This window comes from Schistocerca piceifrons, chromosome 7 (assembly GCF_021461385.2).
Source record: "Schistocerca piceifrons isolate TAMUIC-IGC-003096 chromosome 7, iqSchPice1.1, whole genome shotgun sequence".
In the NCBI taxonomy this organism is placed as follows: domain Eukaryota; kingdom Metazoa; phylum Arthropoda; class Insecta; order Orthoptera; family Acrididae; genus Schistocerca; species Schistocerca piceifrons.
Window position 1 is genome coordinate 503,794,526 of NC_060144.1, and position 21,335 is coordinate 503,815,860.

The 21,335-nt window shown below is 38.4% G+C and overlaps 1 protein-coding gene across 2 annotated transcripts in view; it reads left to right on the forward strand.

Annotated features, from left to right (window-relative positions):
- LOC124805097 (helicase POLQ-like) overlaps positions 1-19,393 on the forward strand; it is a 105,337-nt gene extending 85,944 nt beyond the window's left edge. For both annotated transcript variants that reach the window (XM_047265539.1, XM_047265540.1), the window contains 2 exons: positions 14,064-14,198; positions 19,054-19,393. In XM_047265539.1, the coding sequence (XP_047121495.1) occupies positions 14,064-14,198; positions 19,054-19,155 (237 nt within the window). In that variant the 3' untranslated portion in view covers positions 19,156-19,393. The remainder of the gene's footprint in view (positions 1-14,063; positions 14,199-19,053) is intronic.
- Positions 19,394-21,335: the final 1,942 nt, after the last annotated feature.

Here is a 21,335-nt window from a genome sequence, read left to right on the forward strand (position 1 = left end):
GTAAATAGCCTTCTCCTGAACCAGTGCTCCACACAAAGGAGTTCCCCTTTCTCTTTCCTGCATAAACCAAAGGAAAAGAGCTTCATCCACTTCATCATACTGGGAGTGTTTCCAAGTCTGCCGAATTTCGAGTGTTTTTCCCGAAGACGTTGCACAGGACTGTTCAAGCTTCACTCAGTTCTTCTTCCAATCACAAATGGTTGCTTTACCAACACCCAGTTCCAATGCCAGTTTAGATACATACTCACCATTGTCTGTCCAATTCAAAGCATTCAGTTTTTCTTTGAGAGTTAACTTTGTATGTTTCTGTTTACTCATGACAAAATACGTACACCACTACACCAGAACGAATACAATACAACTGTCACGCGTGCCAGTGATCGATATCTAACATAACCAAGCGCTTTGCGAGCTAACTGGCAGTGCACCGACCTCACACACTACAGAGGTCTCAACAATGAACAACAACAAGGGCAGGGAGTGAAAGTGAGCCATTGTCCCCACACTTGCTCCCTTTTGTTACCATGGAGTACCTACTTATCTGCTTCGTATACTTCATTCTAGAAACTCATCACCGTAATTGCAACTAATCCGAACGAGGTCCGGTCCCAATTAGTACAGGAAAGGTTCTCTCCTTATTACTTTCCTGTACATGGTTCATTAATTGGAATATCATATATGCTAATGTGCATACACCATTCCTTGATTTGTATTACTTCCCAAGCAAAGTGTCTGTTATTCCTGTTTTGTAATCTCATCCACACAAGATATGGTTTACTAACATGAATTTATATCTACTGTACATACCATGCTAGTAGCATTTTCTCATATCCTGAGGGGGTTAATGCTTCTAATTCTGTTGGTTCCAGGATGCATTTGCAAGTACGCTCCATTGAGCTACACTTACAATTTCGGATGGCACAATGTAAAGCATTTGCCACTTTCTGTTATTTGTATTCAGAGATGAATATTTAGGATGATTTCTAAGAAGAACGTTTTGTCCAATGTTTTTCTTGTCTCCCGAGTGATAGCAGCTCTCTTTGACCAGGAGATGGAGTAGCAGGAATCACAGAAAGTATGATGTAATGTAAATGGATAAATAAAAAAAACCTACTAACCAAGCAGCGACAGGGAAACACACACACAAAAGAATTCCCCTGCCACCGCTTCATGAGTACATATTTTTTTCTATCCATTTACATTATATTATCAATAATTGATTATTTTTGTTGTTATTGAATGTATGATGTGATATGACATTGAGATGACACAGATAGTCTTGTATCATACCGGATCGTTTGCCAAATACGTTTCAAAGCAATGCTCATCAAATTATTACTTTGTTCATTGGTCGAGTGTGCTGTCTCACTTACTTTGCTGACTACCAGTTCCTTGATACTGATCACAAGAGCTAATTGAGGTAGTTGCCTGGTCATATAGTTACGCCCATTGCTTATGAAATGAATTTTTAAACCTTGGTAATATTTGCCATGACCTTTGTTGCTTTTTAGCAGTTCCACCACTAGACTGACACACTCATAATCCAGTTGACATTTTCCAGTCGAAAGGTCAATCATAACATTGCTTTTAGAAAGAAAACCCATTCTTAATATGCAGTCCATCACCAATAAAACTACCACTAAGAATGTACATAATATCGCTACATATCTTAGGAAAGTTGTATATGGACATGCCACTTAACATTGCAAGATCTGGTGCCTATCACTCTGAAAATCTTTGCAATCGCTAATGGGCAAATGGGTACATGCATACTCTCGCAAATCCTTTTGTACAAGTCAGTGAAGATAGTTCATTACAGCACCTGTACACAGCACCACTCTCTTTAAGACATCATCTACATATGTATTCACAATGGACTGCGGCATGGTAATATGCCAACTATTGCACTAGTGTCATCAGAATGTGAGTCATCCCTGATGTCATACATGTGTTCAAGTCGTATCAATTAATTTCCACCCCCTCTCCATCTCTCAACCATCATTTAGAGGCTAATCATGATTGGAATCAGTTTTCCACGTGTGATGTTGACAGGTGAGGTCTATTGTCTGCCACTTTTTGTGCCTGAACTGAACTATGCCATTTCTGTTTATTGCTTGATGAATAAGTTCAAGAAAAGATTTGACTGGTATATCAATTACTGTCCAAAGAGGATTTACTTGAAAGATGCAGTGGTGCCAATACACAAAATGAGGAGCTACACATATGCATTTGGAAACAGGTATGAAAAAATGTTCATTTTGGGGCAAAAACTGTTGAAATAGCAGCATATATGGCTACAGGTATATTTGTTGAAGGTTATTCATCTATCCTGAAGACCGTGAACGTATCAGGAACCATCTTGGGGGAGAGGGGGGGGGGGGTCGCAAACAGCAAAAGCTTTGCAGACTTATGTGACAGGAAACGCATGGCTCCACAGATCAAGGAATGTCTCAGTTTGTTAAAAGAGCCTGGATTGAAAAAGGTCCTGCAATTCTGGATTAACCGTAAGTTTTGAAACGGTGGTGATGGTGGTGGTGGTGGTGGTGGTGGTCCTCAAAAGCAATTCCATGTGCAAAGCACTTTAGAGCCTTGACAGATTGACTGATTCTTCTATTATTATTTTTTTTTAAGAAATATAATTAAGTTTAGGGGGTCTTAGCAAGTGCTCTTTTTTTTTTAATCGAAATTAAAACATTATTTTTAAACATTTGAAATTAGAAAAACATGCCAATAAATTCACATGTTTTTCAGATAGCTGCCATATTTATTTACTTGGGGTATTTTTCAAAACTCATCAAGACTGCCCCTCAAATTCATTCTAATTTAGGAATTTTCTATTTTCATGGATTTCAGAAATAGCCACGAGTCTATACAATGCTTCTCGCAAATCAGGATGTGTCGCAAGGTGCATTCTTTGACAAGGGCTGCAGCTGCCATTTTTCATTTGATGTGCAGTAAGAAAAAATTCATACAGGAATGTATGTGTAATAAAGCAATAAAACTGTCATTTTAGTAAAAACATTCACTACATGAAACAAAATTCTACACTTCACCCGTTTTTTGTGCCTCTTGATCAGAACTTCCCCTTAATGTATTTGCCGAAGTATTTGCATAAACTGCCCAACCAAGCCTGTAACCGCTCCTGGTTAAACACTCTTTTATGAATTGGTTTGCAATATTCCACAGCTTCACTGGGCCACATTGAAGTGTCTTCCTGGATGTAAACGGTGATGAAACGTATTTTTAGCCTATCTGAACATGATTTTGGCATAGCTCCATGAAATGCATGAATGGATATGATAGGGTGAATAGACTTCTTGCCTGATAAAAATGTTTGGAATATCTGATGGCATTTTAAATTCTTCTCTAGTAACGCAGCATAAAAGCGGCGCGTCTTCCACATTGCTCTGAGTATCGTGCAATAGCGTAGTCGTGGGCTTGGCTTGCGTTTGCTGCAGCCCACTCAATGTTGATTTAGGAATGAAATTATTTTCAGAACCTTGTGCTACGGGTTGACCATTTGCACAATAACCATTACATTTGCTAGTTATTTTTTACATTTTTGATCTGTTCCCTCACAGTATTTTGCCATACCAATAAATCTTGGCTAATTTTTTGTTTATGTTATGGAACTCAGTTGCTGTCTTACTGCTAGAACAGCTATGCCCACCACTTCATTCAAAATTTTCCCAATGGTTACCTATTCTTCTTATTGTCTACCAGTTCTATGGTATGTGTATCCTTTTTGGATGCCAGAAACTGTTCCAAAAATTGGTTCCTTTGTCCTTCAAATTGTTCATACAGTGCTTTTTCCTTCTCTGAAGCAATTTATCTAATTTATTGGAAAGTTGGTGAAAATTGAAATGCGTTCATTTTACTTCTACAGCCTCATTGGTTCTGCACCACCCCTGGTACACCACCACATGCTTGTTTCATCTCTGATATTTCAGGGAAAACTTTTACACTATCTTGTCCTGAAAGTTTGTTAAGTTCAGACAGGAACCTGTCCTCCTTTTCTGCTACAATTTCTGAAATTTTGTTAGACATCCCTAAAATTTTGTTTGTGATTGCATCCTGCTTTTTCGAATTCTCTGAAATTCTGGCCAACATAGCTACCTGCCTTCTTGAAATTTCATACACCTCTTGGACACCACAATGCAAATTTCTTTAAAATTTCTGTTATGAACTCTATCAGTCATAGCCTACTTTCTGAGTGCGGGTTTCTCCCATTTCAGTATTCAACTTGACATCGCTCGCTGCTCTGGCATCCGTGGTTGTTTGCTTGGCAATCTTTATCACGGTGTGGATTTCATCAGAAACCTGAAAATAATAAGGGATATGATGTTAAAGTAATTAATATTAGGATCTATCAATCAGTTTGCTAAATTGCAAGAATATTGGTTGCATCATAAAGTGTACTTAAAAAATAAAAAAAACTGTCTAACAGCTCACGGTTCTGTTGTTGTGTCGTCATGCGTGTCTCTCACAAACAACAGAAAATTATTTATTACTACACAAAAGAACTACTATAATGATAGATAAAACATTGGTGTTTGAATGTTGAGTCATTATAAGCATTTGGTTTGATGCGAGTAAGCCAGTATAAAAACACATGAACTTCGACTTGCATGTGCTGCTCCACTGATGATACTTTCTCTTCTCCAGGTGTACCACAGTTTGATATTGTCTTTATTCTCTCTCCACTTAGAAGAGAAAGCATATACAACTTGTTATGATATTTCATTAATAATTACAAAACTCTGTTAACATGTCCTGTCTCGCTTTGACAGTTCACAGTTCGCATACATATTCAGTAAGCAAAAATAAGGGATATCATAACTACCTGTCTTTTCTGGCAATATACTGCATAACAGAAAAGTAATTTTTTCGTAAGATGTCGTATAAATTAATTCCAAAATAAATTGTAAATCTGTAGGTTTGTTTCTTTACCATAACTAATCTGAATGTATATTGTCTCTTGCAGTCACCTTTCTGGATGTAAATTATCTAGAAATATTCCTTGGCACTTAAATTTGTTCTTTAATATGATAAATAATTCAGTGAGTGAAGGAACATAATAAGAATGCAGTGTGCACATGTGATGTTTAGTAAATACTTACATTTATTTATATATAAATACATTTGGGTTCAACATCTGTCAGTCGAGGAAGCCAGCAAGAACAGAAATGAGAAGTTAAAATGGCCGTAATGAGTTTTACTATAATTCTTAACAACCAGAAATTCAAATTGAGTGCATCAGGCTCCTATTTTAGGCGACATCATCCCTGACAAAAATCGAGTATAGTGCAAATTAATGATGTTAGACACCATGTTCTTTTAACACAGTAAAAGCATACAATAAAGATATAAGGTTTTAAGGTAACATTTTGATTTCGTATGAATCACAAAGTGTGACACTCAAAAATATCTTGTGCGCCAAATATTTTTAATAAATGTTTGCTAAAGTGTAATGTTTAATCCTTATAAGTGAGAACTAAGACTGCGTGACAGAAAATGATTATTAATCAGTCAGTCAGCGTCTCCCCAGGGAGCAGGATTACACTCTCTACAGGGATTCCATACATGCCAAGGTTAAGGAATTGCAGCTATGTATCCCAAAAGATGGTTAGCAAAAGCAGTTGTAGATGAGGAAAGTGGAAATTGAATGAATGTAATGAATGATGGAGAAACAAAATAATTTATAAAATGTAGTCCCTACATGATATTTGGCTTTGTATTTTCATATGCTGGCTATGTAAATAGTTCTACTTTAATTTGCACCCTTAATATAGCAATACATATATGAACTGAAATACAATAGAAAAGGAAAATTACACCCATTGTTCCAAGTAGGACATCTCGTAAACATTATTATTGATAATAGTGCTGCTTAAATTACTGCAAGTGATGTGTTACAGAAAATACAACAAAGGTGAGTTATGGTGGTAAATCATTACCTGCTTCATTAATTATGTAAGAATTTTCAGACGGGTATAAAAACCTTTTAGGATAAAATAATGTTTATGTCTATTTGACAATTTAATTTCGAGTAATTATGCAATAGATTGATTTTTCTGCCGAAATTTGTTTGCATCACCGTTTTATTGGAATACCAGCTTCTGAAAATCAGTTAAATGCCGTTATTACTAAAGAGCAACTATTAAATAATTATACTACCTAGTACAGTTGCAGCTTTTTAATTTTGAAAACAAAATAAAATGGTAAAAAAGAGGGCCCTAATAGTCTACCAATTCCACCAGAATGTAGAGGTCTATTGCAATTACCTCTCAGCTGTTTACTAACAATTGTTATCACATCAGAGCCAATAGTTTTAACATGTCACTTTTATGGTGAGTAGCTATCTACCCTTTTCATAACATTGTTGATATTCCAACTTGGACTTTCCATTGTTTGATAAATACAGCCAAAGCCTTCTTTAACAAAGAAAACACACACACATTCACACAAGCAAGCACAACTCATGCACACATGACCACTACCACCGGTAGGTCTGATGGGAATGCAGCTGTCAACCTTAATAGCAATCTGGAGTGATGTGGGGAAGGGGGAGGGATGGCAGGGTAGGGGTGGTGGGAGAGATGGCAGGATATGGGTGGTGGGAGAGATGGCAGGATATGGGTGGTGGGAGAGAAGAGTTATGTCTAACAGGGTGTGCAGTGACTAGAGACCGCCAGGCTCGGCATCGGGAGGTAGGGGTGGACGGAAAAGGAGAGGAGCAGGGAAGGGAAAAGGACAGGTGGGTGCATTGGCAGAGGGCAGCACACACAGGTGGAGGCAATAGGATGAGGGGGCCGGAGCTGTTGATTGGAGAGTGTAGGAACAGTAGGTTACCTTAGATTGAGGCCAGGTTAATTTTTGCAGCAGAGAATGTGTTGTAAGGATGACTCCTATCTGCACAGTTCAGAAAAGCTAGTGGTGGAAGGGAGGATCCAGATGGCCCAGGTTGTGAAGCAGCCATTGTTTCCATTCCATTGTCCTAATACCCCCTCCGTTTTGACATTCCCTCATGCTCTTTGCGTGTCACCCTCTGCCAATATACCCACCCAGCCATTTCCTTTCCGCACCACCCACTGCCACTGTGCCCGCCCATCCGTGCCCTTTCCCCGCCACCTTCTGCTAATGTACACGCCCATCCGTTCCCTTCCTCCCCCTCCCCTCCTTCCCACACACACACGCACACGCCACCTCCCTATGCTGTACTTGGCAGTCTCTAGTCAGTGCATGTCCTGCCAGACAGTGTTCTCCCCCATCCCCTCACCCACCTATATCTTGCTATCCCTACCCCTTCCCTGCCTCCTTCTCAAGATTATTTTTCACCTGACAGTTGCATTCTGGTCAGAGTTGCTGGTGGCAGCAGTCATGTGTGCATGAAGTGTGTTTGCTAGTGTGAATAAGTGGGTGTTTTCTTTGATGAAGAAGGCTTTGGCCAATGTGTAACAGTTTTTTCTGTCTGCAACTCAACAGGTCATCTTTATTTAGTATGTTATACACATTCAGAGGTTGTATAGAGTTTAAGGGAGAGCATAAGGGAACAATTGACAGGAATGGGGGAAAGAAATAGAGTAGAAGAAGAACGGGTAGCTTTGAAGAATGAAATAATGAAGGCAGCAGAGGATCAAGTAGGTAAAAAGATGAGGGCTCGTAGAAATCCTTGGGTAACAGAAGAGATACTGAATTTGATTGATGAAAAGAAAATACAAAAATGCAGTAAGTGAAGCAAGCAAAAAGGAATACAAACGTCTCAAAAATGAGATCGACAGGAAGTGCAAAATGGCTAAGCGGGGATGGCTAGAGGACAAATGTAAGGATGTAGAGGCTTATCTCATGAGGGGTAAGATAGATACTGCCTACAGGAAAATTAGAGACCTTTGGAGAAAAGAGAACCACTTGCATGAATATCAAGAGCTTAGATGGAAACCCAGTTCTAAGCAGAGAAGGGAAAGCAGAAAGATGGAAGGAGTATATAGAGGGTCAGGGGCGATATTCTTGAGGACAATATTATGGAAATGGAAGAGGATATATGTGAAGATGAAATGGGAGATATGATACTGTGTGAAGAGTTTGACAGAGCACTGAAAGACCTGAATCGAAACAAGGCCCCGGGAGTAGACAACATTGCATTAGAACTACTGACGGCCTTGGGAGAGCCAGTCCTGACAAAACTCTACCATCTGGTGAGCAAGATGTATGAGATAGGCGAAATTTCCTCAAACTTCAAGAAGAATATAATAATTCCAATCCCAAAGAAAGCAGGTGTTGACAGATGTGAAAATTACCGAACAATCAGTTTAATAAGTCACAGCTGCAAAATACTAATGCGAATTCTTTACAGACGAATGGAAAAACTGGTAGAAGCCAACCTCAGGGAAGGTCAGTTTGGATTCCGTAGAAATGCTGGAACACGTGAGGCAATACTGACCCTACAACTTATCTTACAAGGGAACCTCCCCATCGCACCCCCCTCACATATAGTTATAAGTTGGCACAGTGGATAGACCTTGAAAAACTGAACACAGATCAATTGAGAAAATAGGAAGAAGTTGTGTGGAACTGTGAAAGAATAAGCAAAATATACAAACTGAGTAGTCCATGGGCGACATAAGCAACATAATGGACCATGTGAGATTAGGAGCGCCGTGGTCCCGTGGTAGCATGAGCAGCTGCAGAACGAGAGGTTCTTGGTTCAAGTCTTCCCTCGACTGAAAATTTTACTTTATTTATTTTTGCATAGTTATTATCTGTCCGTTCGTTCATTGACATCTCTGGTCACTGTAATAAGTTTAGTGTCTGTGTTTTGCGACCGCATCGCAAAACCGTGCGATTAGTAGACGAAAGGACATGCCTCTCCAATGGGAACAGAAAACATTTGATCGCAAGGTCATAGGTCAACCGATTCCTCCACAGGAAAACACATCTGATATATTCTATACGATACTGTTGACGGCATGCGCGTCACGTGAAAGGAATATGTTGTCGACCCACCTAACTTGTACACTTGGCGAATGGGTAAAAAGATTCTTCTACCTTGCCCGATTTAGGTTTTCTTGTGGATGTGATAATCACTCCCAAAAAGTGATGAAAACATAAGAGTTTGTCACATAAACTGAAAATAAAAAATTAAACTATTCACTCGATGGAAGATTTGAACCAAGGACCTTTCGTTCCGCAGCTGTTCACGTTACCACGAGACCACGGCGCTCCTGCGTTCTCATCGTCCTTAATGTTGCCTATCTGCCGTTGAACTATTCAGTTTGTATATTTTGCTTATTTTTTCACAGTTCCACACAACTTCTTCCTGTTTTCTCAATTGATCTGTGTTCAGTTTTTCAAGGCCTATCCACTGTGCCAACTTATAACTAAATCTGAGGGGGGTGCGATGGGGAGGTTCCCTTGTTAGAAGAAAGATTAAGGAAAGGCAAACCTACATTTCTAGCATTTCTAGCTTAGAGAAAGCTTTTGACAATGTTGACTGGAATACTCTCTTTCAAATTCTGAAGGTGGCAGGGGTAAAATACAGGGAGCGAAAGGCTATTTGCAATTTGTACAGAAAGCAGATGGCAGTTCTAAGAGTCGAGGGACATGAAAGGGAAGCAGTGGTTGGGAAGGGAGTGGGATAGGGTTGTAGCCTCTCCTCGATGCTATTTAATCTGTATATTGAGCAAGCAGTAAAGGAAACAAAAGAAAAGTCGGAGGTTCGCTGATGACATTGTAATTCTGTCAGAGACAGCAAAGGACTTGGAAGAGCAGTTGAACGGAATGGACAGTGTCTTGAAAGGAGGGTATAAAGCAAAACGAAGATAATGGAATGTAGTCGAATTAAGTCGAGTGATGCTAAGGGAATTAGATTAGGAAATGAGACACTTAAAGTAGTAAAGGAGTTTTGCTATTTGGGGAGCAAAATAACTGATGATGGTCGAAGTAGAGAAGATATAAAATGTAGACTGGCAATGACAAGGAAAGCGTTTCTGAAGAAGAGAAATTTGTTAACATCGAGTATAGATTTAAGTGTCAGGAAGTTGTTTTTGAGAGTATTTGTATGGAGTGTAGCCATGTATGGAAGTGAAACATGGACGATAAATAGTTTGGACAGGAAGAGAATAGAAGCTTTCGAAATGTGGTGCTACAGAAGAGAGATGAATACACTAAACAGATACAGACGGATGTAGGTTGCAGTAGGTACTGGGAGATGAAGAAGCTTGCACAGGATAGAGTAGCATGGAGAGCTGCATCAAACCAGTCTCAGGGCTGAAGACCACAACAACAACAACAACAACAACAACATACACATTCATTGTTAGTGTTAAATTCTTGAAGAGTGCTTGTTATTAATGTGAGCAACTTGTAAGTACTACTTCTGGAAAATGTTGTGATGTGTTTTCTACCATGTTTTCTGCTGATATGTATATTCTTTGAATAGTATTGTTTCCTCAAAATCTTCATTTTCACCAGGTAAATGAATCCCCACATCCACTTTCTATTTCTATTTATAATATAGCTTTATTTTTATTGTGTTATAATTTCATCACATATCTGTTAATTTATTTATTTTATGCAATTTTACAAGTTTGTTTCTGATAATAGAATTTACCAAAACTAATCACTGCAGTACATACACTGTGTTCAACAGTGGATTAAGATAATCTTCTAAGTTTACATCATCTTGATGTTGTCATTTCTTGATCCTGATGCCTTATTATTTACAGTTTTGTCTATGCAGCTCCCAGGTAAATGAAGTATTCACATTTTGTAATTTAAATTTAAAAATATTCAGAAATAATATGTGTAAAAAAAATTCTAACTGGTGTTCTTTGTATCAGATATGTCTTCCATAATCATCATGCACAATTTGCAATATGTGTATAGTGGTAGCTATAATAGGTATGTATGTGATTCATAGAGTTATGAAATCATCATGGAAAATCTTAAACCTTAATTATAATGCATTAGTACACTTTGTTTTTGGCAGCTCATATATTACCTCTCCTCATTTTTCTTTCTTTGCCTCATGGCTCCTTGTACCACATTCATCAGAAGTTGGAAGGTGATTTGTTGACTATGTTCAAAACACACTAACTACTAAATGCACTAGAGACGACTGACATCTCATTCTTAGCACATTCCGTTTTTGCTCTCTAAGCTATAATTCAGGAGCTACATACAGATTAAATTATAGTTAGAGCTACATGAAAGTCACATATGCTACAACACCATATTTTTGGTCAACTTCAAATGGTCTTAAATGTGAAATTGGTATATTTCAGCAAAATTTCAGTGAAGTTTATTACTTAAGTGCTAAGAGACCTGAATATACAGATGCTTTACTTAAGTGCTAAGATATCTGAATATACAGATGCTCAACTTGTCCTGTTTTTAATATAGCCACAATTATATGTAAAATCACTATATTAAGATGACAAAAGAGCACAGCCCATGCACATGTGGCCACCATCTCTGGCAGTTCAGACCAGCATTCCAGTTCAAGCTGCCGGAGATTTGATAATGTTTGTGAGAGTTGTGCTTGTGTGTGTGTGTGTGTGTGTGTGTGTGTGTGTGTGTGTGTGTTAACTGAAGAAGACTTTGGCCAGAAGCTAGAGTGTAAGTATTTTTTAGTTGTGCCTGTCTGCGACTCAATGTGCCGTCTTTACGATGAGTAGCAATCCATAAACACACATCAGGCCCAGCTAATATTTTTTTGCAAAACCATTGGCAAGCTCTCCAGCCTGGCAGTTTGTGGTGCATAGCCATATTTGAATGAAAGTGCTATTGTTAATATAGCAAAAGAAAAAAAAATTTAAGCAACTTTGTCATTACATCAGCACCTTGTTAAGTGCTGGAGATGTGATGGGAAGCATGATATAATGCAATTTCTACTCTGTAAAAAGCATAAATATGCTGAAATGGAAGGGCTGCTTTATCTGCAATTTGGGTTCCTGTCAGTAGTGTGGATGTGGAGATGTATTTCTCGATATAGAATTTAGACGTAAGTGACAGAAGGTGATCAATGAAGCCAGACATTTGATTGCAACTTCAGTGATTGCATTCAATAGATCAACATTTGTACATAGGCCTAAAACTGTGTTAATTTGAATGACAACTAACACAATGGTGTTATGTTACATAAATAATCAATTTCCTCTGTATAAGAAAACTGTGAATAGTTAAAAAGAAAAAGTCAAACTTATGTCTATGGGTCATTTAAATGGATAAAGACATCACAAAATATACAGGGTGTTTCAAAAATGGCCGGTATATTTGAAACGGCAATAAAAACTAAACGAGCAGCGATAGAAATACACCGTTTGTTGCAATATGCTTGGGACAACAGTACATTTTCAGGCAGACAAACTTTCGAAATTACAGTAGTTACAATTTTCAACAACAGATGGCGCTGCGGTCTGGGAAACGCTATAGTACGGTATTTTCCACATATCCACCATGCGTAGCAATAATATGGCGTAGTCTCTGAATGAAATTACCCGAAACCTTTGATAACGTGTCTGGCGGAATGGCTTCACATGCAGATGAGATGTACTGCTTCAGCTGTTCAATTGTTTCTGGATTCTGGCGGTACACCTGGTCTTTCAAGTGTCCCCACAGAAAGAAGTCACAGGGGTTCATGTCTGGCGAATAGGGAGGCCAATCCACGCCGCCTCCTGTATGTTTCGGATAGCCCAAAGCAATCACACAATCATCGAAATATTCATTCAGGAAATTAAAGACGTCGGCCGTGCGATGTGGCCAGGCACCATCTTGCATAAACCAGGAGGTGTTCGCAGTGTCGTCTAAGGCAGTTTGTACCGCCACAAATTCACGAAGAATATCCAGATAGCGTGATGCAGTAATCGTTTCGGATCTGAAAAATGGGCCAATGATTCCTTTGGAAGAAATGGCGGCCCAGACCAGTACTTTTTGAGGATGCAGGGACGATGGGACTGCAACATGGGGCTTTTCAGTTCCCCATATGCACCAGTTCTGTTTATTGACGAAGCCGTCCAGGTAAAAATAAGCTTCGTCAGTAAACCAAATGCTGCCCACATGCATATCGCCGTCATCAATCTTGTGCACTATGTCGTTAGTGAATGTCTCTCGTGCAGCAATGGTAGCGGTGCTGAGGGGTTGCCGCGTTTGAATTTTGTATGGATAGAGGTGTAAACTCTGGTGCATGAGACGATAAGTGGACGTTGGCGTCATTTGGACCGCAGCTGCAACACGGCGAACGGAAACCCGAGGCCGCTGTTGGATCACCTGCTGCACTAGCTGCGCGTTGCCCTCTGTGGTTGCCGTACGCGGTCGCCCTACCTTTCCAGCACGTTCATCCGTCACATTCCCAGTCCGTTGAAATTTTTCAAACAGATCCTTTATTGTATCGCTTTTCGGTCCTTTGGTTACATTAAACCTCCGTTGAAAACTTCGTCTTGTTGCAACAACACTGTGTTCTAGGCGGTGGAATTCCAACACCAGAAAAATCCTCTGTTCTAAGGAATAAACCATGTTGTCTACAGCACACTTGCACGTTGTGAACAGCACACGCTTACAGCAGAAAGACGACGTACAGAATGGCGCACCCACAGACTGAGTTGTCTTCTATATGTTTCACATCACTTGCAGCGCCATCTGTTGTTGAAAATTGTAACTACTGTAATTTCGAAAGTTTGTCCGCCTGAAAATGTACTGTTGTCCCAAGCATATTGCAACAAACGGTATATTTCTATCGCTGCTCGTTTAGTTTTTATTGCCGTTTCAAATATACCGGTCATTTTTGAAACACCCTGTAAATGCTGAATTAAAATTTCAAAATGCTAAATTTTGTAAGTTTATTTGCTAATTTCGTGTACCTCTAATTGTAATATTTTGGCTGTATTGTACCTGTACCAAATTGTTAATTACATAACCATATGCCTAGACACCCGACAACTTCCCAGCATAATTCTGATACTATAAACTTTTTTTTCCTTCAATTACACAGTCATATAACATAATTTGTATTCCATTGCTTTTGTGTGTAAGTTGATGTGAAATTGTACACATCCATTCTTTTGCAGGGTCGAGCAAAACAATTGTACAATGCTGGTTTTAAAACCATAACTGATGTTGCAAATGCTGATCCAAAACAGCTTGTTCGTATGGTTGACCATTTGCCAACACGGGTAGCTAAACAGATTGTTTCAGCAGCAAAGGTGAGAATTTGTACATCACACTGAGTGAATTCATAAATGCAAGCACAAGAAATTTGTAAGAAATTAAATGAATACTTTGTGATGGAAAGTTAACTTTTAGGTGAAGTGTCATTTCCTACGTGCCACTTGATTGTGATATTGCAGTCCTAAGTTACGCACCAATACCAACAGACTTTCCTCATTTTGTCAGTAGTAGGAGGCCGTTGTGACAATAATACTTCCATCAGAAATGGATTTAATAATCTCAGCTGCATCATAATTACATACTAAAAGGTGAATAGTGCTATACTAACTGATGCACACCGCTCACATTAGTTTATGGTGTGGTAAGATTAGTAGCTGTAGCAGTAGTAGTCCATTCATTCGTTCAGAGAAATGGAATGGTAGCAATTTCATGACCCCAATGACTCTTTGTCTCCTAGTCAGTGCATCACAACATACGAGGGTCTTCCACAAAGTAAGTTCCGTTTCTATTTCTATCTGTGGCAGCACTACAGTCGCAGTTCTGAGCATGCGCGGCAGTTACTCTGACTCAAGGAGAAGACATGTACGCCATTTTCAGATCGCTGCTGACAACGTGTGCTTTGTAGTGCTTCTTTATAATTGAAAATGCTGACATGTGTGAAATCAGATCTGTGATTTGTTTCTTAAATGCAAAGAAAGTTAAACCAAAAGAAATTCATTGGCAAATCTGTGAGGTTACGGACAAAATGCTATGAATGATTCAATGGTTAGCAGATGGGTCAGACTGTTCAATGAAGGACATCATCAATTGCAAAATGAATAATGAAGTGGACGCCCTTCTATGGTTACTGATGAACTGGTTCACACAATTGAAGATTAAGAACAATCCTAAGTTTACACTTAGTGCCCTTGCTATGAAAGTTCCACAAATCTCACATTTACTAATTCATGAAATTGTTACTGAAAAACTGAAATTTCAAAACTTTGCTCACATTGGGTACCCAAAATTCTTATTAAACAACACAAAAAACAATGGATGGGTAGTGCACTTCAGTTTTTGACATGCTACACTGTCAATGGAAAGGAGGAACACTTAGGCGACTTGTGCATCAGTGAAGATGAGATGAAATGATGAGGACAACACAAACACCCAGTCCTTAAATGAAGAAAATCTCAGGCTTGTCCAGGAGTCAAACCTGGGACCCTGTGATGTAGAGGCAGTGACACTAACCACTGCACCATAAGCTACAGCTAAAATTAAAGTTCAATTTTACACAAAGTACCCTACAGCATCGGCCCCTTACTTAACATGTATTGATCGCGAGTCTCTTGCCCAGTGCAAAGTCCCAAGTGACTGGAAAATAACATAGATGACTCTTTTGTATGTGTAGGGGAAAAGAACAGACCTACAAAATTTCAGACCAATACTGTATTGTATTGCTGCAGAATTCTTGAATGTATTCTAAGTCCAGGTATAATAAAGTTCCTTGAGACAGAAAAGCTTCTGTCCATAAATCAGCAGAGATTTAGAAGCATAACTCATGTGAAACCTGGATGAAGGACAACAGGCAGATCCTGTATGCCTAGATTTCCAGAAATTATTTGACACAGTTTGTCACTGCAAACTGTTAACAAAGGTCTGAGCGTATTGAGTAGGTTCCCATATATGCGAGTGGCTTGAAGACTTCTTAAATAATTAAACACAGTATGATGTCTTGGATGGCAAGTATTCATCACAGGGTGGACCATTTTAATCCACAATGGGACATAACTAGGAACAGAAGTGAGATACAGCAAAGTGTTTGAGATAAAAGTTGCGAGAGGGTCACGCATTAAAAAGCGTGGTTTTTTTTTTTTTTTTTTTTAGCAACCCTAATTTAAGATTTGAATAGAGTGGAAAATTTGACTTATAAAATGACACATTATTCAAGGTCATGGCAAGGTTCAGTGAAGGTCAAAGAAGTAAATATGTTTTTAGTTCTAATAGGGATTAACTCAGAACAGAGGAGGGATACAGCAAATGGTTGTCACTTTGAGCACAATGTCACTTTGAGCGCATGCTCAGCGCTTAATTTCCAGGTACAAAGGACTCTAAATCATGCGTCCCGAGGAATTAAAGGTGAAGGGACTCACTCAACGAGTTGCAAGTCAGTGATCTATATTTTATTTATGTTTGTTCTGTCTTGCAAATATCAAAATAACATTTATATGTTGTAATGTATTTATTTTTGTCAGTAAACATGTCAATTAAAACTTCGTTCTTTCCAGATCTGACATCATAAATAGGGGTTTCCACAAAACAAAGCCCAAGGTTTGAATGAGCTTCGATAATTACGATTAAGATCATGATTATTGGTAATAATATTTGGGCCCCCTATGCCCCTTACAACTTGTATCTAACATTGTATTTTGCTGTATCCTTTCTCTGTTCAAATTTAATCCCCACTAGGACTAAAAACATATTTGCTTATTTGATCAACATTAAACCTTGCCATGACCTTGAATAATGTAATCATTTTATTTACAAAATTTGCCATTCTTTTTGAATCTTGAATCAAATAGCAGGACTTCCATTTTAAAAATTCACTTTAAACTCCAAATTGCATTAAAGGTCACAACCATTAGTAGCAATGTGTGACCCTCTTTACCACCCACAACTTTTATCTAAAACATTTTGCTGTATCTCATCTCTATCCCAAGTGATTCCTGATTATGGATTAAAATGGCTCACCATGTGTATAATCTGACAGATAGAGCGAGCAGCAATCTGTAACTGTTTGCTAATGATGCTGTAGTGTATGGGAAAGTGTCATCATCGGGTGACTGTGAGGATACAAAATAACTTTGAATTTCTGTGTAGTGTGATGGATGGAAGTTCACTCTAAATGTAGAAAAATGTAAGTTAATGCAGATGAGTAGGAAAAACAACACTGTGACATTGGGATACAATATTGGTTGTGTGCCACTTGATACAGTCAGGTTGGCTAAATATCTAGGTGTAACATTACAAAGGGATATGAAATAGAATGAGAATGTGAGGTAGAACGCTAACACAACTCATTCTTGTGTACTGATCTAGTATGTGGAATACCCACCAGGTCAGATTAAAGGAAGACATTGTAACAATTCAGAGGCATGCTGCTAGATTTCAGTCAACATGCAATTATTATGGAGATATCATATGAACTCAAGTGGGAATCCCTGGAGGGAAGACAACATTGTTTTTCAAAACTTTATTGAGAGGATATAGACTATTGGCATTTGTTGCCGACTGCAAAATAATTCTATAGCCACCAACATACATTTTGCATAAGGACTGTGAAGACAAGATAAAGAGAAATTAGGGCATGTACAAAGGCATATAGGCAAGTCATTTTTCCCTCAATCCATTTGTGAGTTGGACAGGAAGGGGAATGGCTACTAGTGGCACAAGGTATCCTACATCATGCACTGTATGGTATATTGAGCCCTCACTGTTCACTGTGCCCTGAAATAATGTGAATAAGACATCTTCATGACACTGCACCATAAACAAACAACTTCTTGTGCCTACGAAGTGGACTTGTACAGATGACATGCATTTTCTGAAGCCCAAATGAGTGAATTCTGGACATTTACATATCAATCAAGGTGGAATCATGCCTCTGAGAGCAGACCAAAACCACCATAGAACTAACTCTTCACCATCTAGCATTATATATGCCATATTCATTGCGAGAACACTACATATTTTCTATTCTCTTCAGATAACAATTCACAAACAGAATGAAATGTTATGAATTCGTATTCAAACACTTGTGCATGTTGTGTGAGCACAGACTTCATTTGACTCAAAGAATATGACACTTACACATCAATAATTTTTTTTTTGTCTGTCACATTCCTGTTTTCTGGAACTTATCATACACATGGTTTGGGATGGATTTGTTTTGTGTATCTTATCCTATATTTCTGAAAAGACATTCTGAGTGTTGACATAGTTAGGCCATCCAATATAATAGGTGACAGTGAACATGCTGTTGTTTAACGAGTAACCCATTTATTCCACAATTAAGCAACAATTAAGCTTGCAACAAAAAGAAACTTTTCCATAATAGTTGTCACTTTTTGAAATCCTGTATTTCCAATTTTTTTCACTGTAATCACTGGTTCTTCTCAGATTTAAACGATACAGTAAACAATTTTATGTTATATATATGCCCTTGCTTCCCTTTAGCATTTGAACTGACTTACCCAACCACTAGTGAAGGATCTATAGTTTTAATATGTACTCTGAACCTTGTTGAACCTAACAGTTTTCACATATACAAATGATTGCCAAAGATGAAAGAAACAACAACCGACAGAAATAAGCTAGTGTGAACAACAGAATTGAATCTTAGATCTTCAGATTTGCGATTCAATAACTATCCACTATACTCTTATCAAAATTACTTTGTGATACATGTTTCAGCCAGTCAAGCAGTAGGGGCCAACCACCAGCTAATCGTACTTCTTTCTTGAGCACCATGTGCTGACTGTGTTGCCAGTTTTGTAGGTACTTGCAGAGCATTGCCTAGTGTGGCTGGCTGCACACTTCACCACTGCATTATTTCAATCACAAAGTAATTTTAATCAGAGTATAACCCACATTTTGTCTCGAATAATGTGAAATATTTGATTGATGTGAGGTGTGGTTAATAATACTACTTTTCATGTTTTATTTTACAACCCTACAGTGTTTAACTGCAGTAAAATCATTGTTACCCTCTCAGGAACTGTGCTCATTGCAGCAGATCATTCTGTAATTTCTTAATTTCAGAGCGCTGTTAATAATAAAATGCCTTTGTTTTTGCAGGCATGTATAAGCCATTTCAAAAATATCATATGTGTTTATCTTGTTTACCTGCAGATGTTGCTGATACAGAAAGCAGAAACACTCAGAGAAGAAGCCGAATCTGTCTTAGATGGGCTGAACATTGAAGTGAAAGAGGAGGTAGAAGAAGAAACTTAATTTTCTTTGTTAAGGAGTATCAATCTAGTCTTGAATGTTATAAACAGATTCATGTCGTTAACTTAGCTACAGAAATGTATTTGGCCTTGTCTAATCATGTGGTGCTGTGAAAATAATTAAAACCTATTTTGATAGTTTTTTGTTGTACTGTTTGTGTTTTGGAAAAGAAGCAATTGAAATCATGAGCATAAGCATAGAGTCTCACTGAAACTTTTGATGTTGCCAACAATAAAGGTTATGTATTGAGAACAATAGTTTTATAATTCAGACTTCATTTTCAGTTATTGTCTGTCTTCATAGTGAGTGGTCAGAACGGCTGACTGCAGTGCGGAGGCCCAAGTTTGATTCCCGGCTGGGCTGGAGATTTTATCTGCTCGGGAATTGGTTGTTGTGTTATCATCATCATCGTCATCATCAAAATTGCCCATCCGTTAAGGGAAGATGGTTTGCAGAGCATTAAATCTGTTTGCCAGCTGAATTCTGTTGTATGACTGTGACGTAACTCACTTAAACTATTACTCCATGAGTATTGTATGACTATCCTCCTTTCGTTTTATATTAAATTCTTTACTGTAAGGCAAAGACAACATTTAAAGTATTTACAGATACATAAACTGGAGCAGGAAGAGAATCATGTCAGTTATCATCATCATCATTTTCAGATCTCATCTTACTAGCATTTCATTGTCAATTTCTTACGTCAAACAATGGAAAGTCAACTCTGACAGCTCGTGCCAGAATGCAGCTGTCACATGGGATGGAAGCAGCTATATGGAAGGGGCTACTTTTTAGGGGCCAGGCCACCTGTGAAAGCAGCAACATTGCTTACCAGCTCTGCTACAATCATTGCACAGCTTTTTTATATTTGGTATGACTACCAACCTGCTGTTCACCAAGATGAATGGCCATGAACAAACTATGGCTAATGGCAAAGTAGACCAATCTGTGTCACAACATGCTGCTGAACATAACATTCTTGATTTCAGTGGCTGTTTCACTACCCAAGCCATCTGGATCCTTCCCTCCCCACTAGCTTTTCTGAACTGCGCAGTTACCACCCCCTCTGTCCTGTAACCTTGTCCCCATTCTTTTCTCCCACCCTCTTTGTTTACCATCGTCTGCAGATGCATCCACCCACCTATCCCCACTCCCACAACCTCCTGATACTGTGCCTGTTGGCATTCTAACCCTCCACACCAATTCACTACTATACCTTCCTCTTCCCCGCCCCTCCAGACTGCTACTTTCATCATACGTGATAATTGCATTCTGGCCCAAGCTGCTGGTCATGTGTACGTGAGAGGTGCTTGTTTGTGTGTATGAATGGTGTGTCTTTCTCTTTTTCTGAGGAAGGCTGTGGCTGAAAGCTTTGGACAAGTGTCTTTTAACTGTGCCTGTCACAAGTTAATGTGTCATCTTTACGGTAAGTAGCAATCTATCTTTCCCTACATTGTTCAATCCCTTATTTATCTCTCTTGAGCAAGGGTCCTTAGTGACTTTACTACTCAATCCTTGATTATCTCATTACCATGTCTTGATTTTTCCCAGATGAAGGAACAGGTGGTTCCGACAGATAGCATTTGTATTGCCTTTTTTGTGTCCGAGTATGCTGCTGTCTGGCAAGTTTCATTATTTATATCACTACAGGAATATACAATACCGATTCAACCCTTTCTTTTCCTTTTTCCATACTGTCCAATTATTGCGAAAATATGTTTTATTTTAAGTAATTTTTGGTTCAACAATGATAACATCTAAAGAACTGTTTTCCTTGGACACAACAAGTGAAAAATTGCAGACAGGAATGATGAAATTTGTCTGCGAAAGGAAAAGTTTCACCCTGATTCTCTGTCACATAATTTTAATCTGCCAAGAACATTCAGTTTTAATATATTCTTCCATCTTCGACACTGTACGTGCTGTTAACGTTCCCATAGTTCATACAAAGCAAATACAATAATGGAAGGTTCTGAGTGGACTACAATCATACTCAGTACTAAGGAAAACAATGTGTATTAGATAAGAGGAAACACATCAGTGAAGACAATACTCAATTTAAATTAGATAACTATAAAATACAATAGTAAAGATAACAATAAATACATCCATTTACACAAATTTACAGACAGTAGGAGTCAAAATATAAAGTCTTCCTTTCTGTAACACATTAATTTCTCATA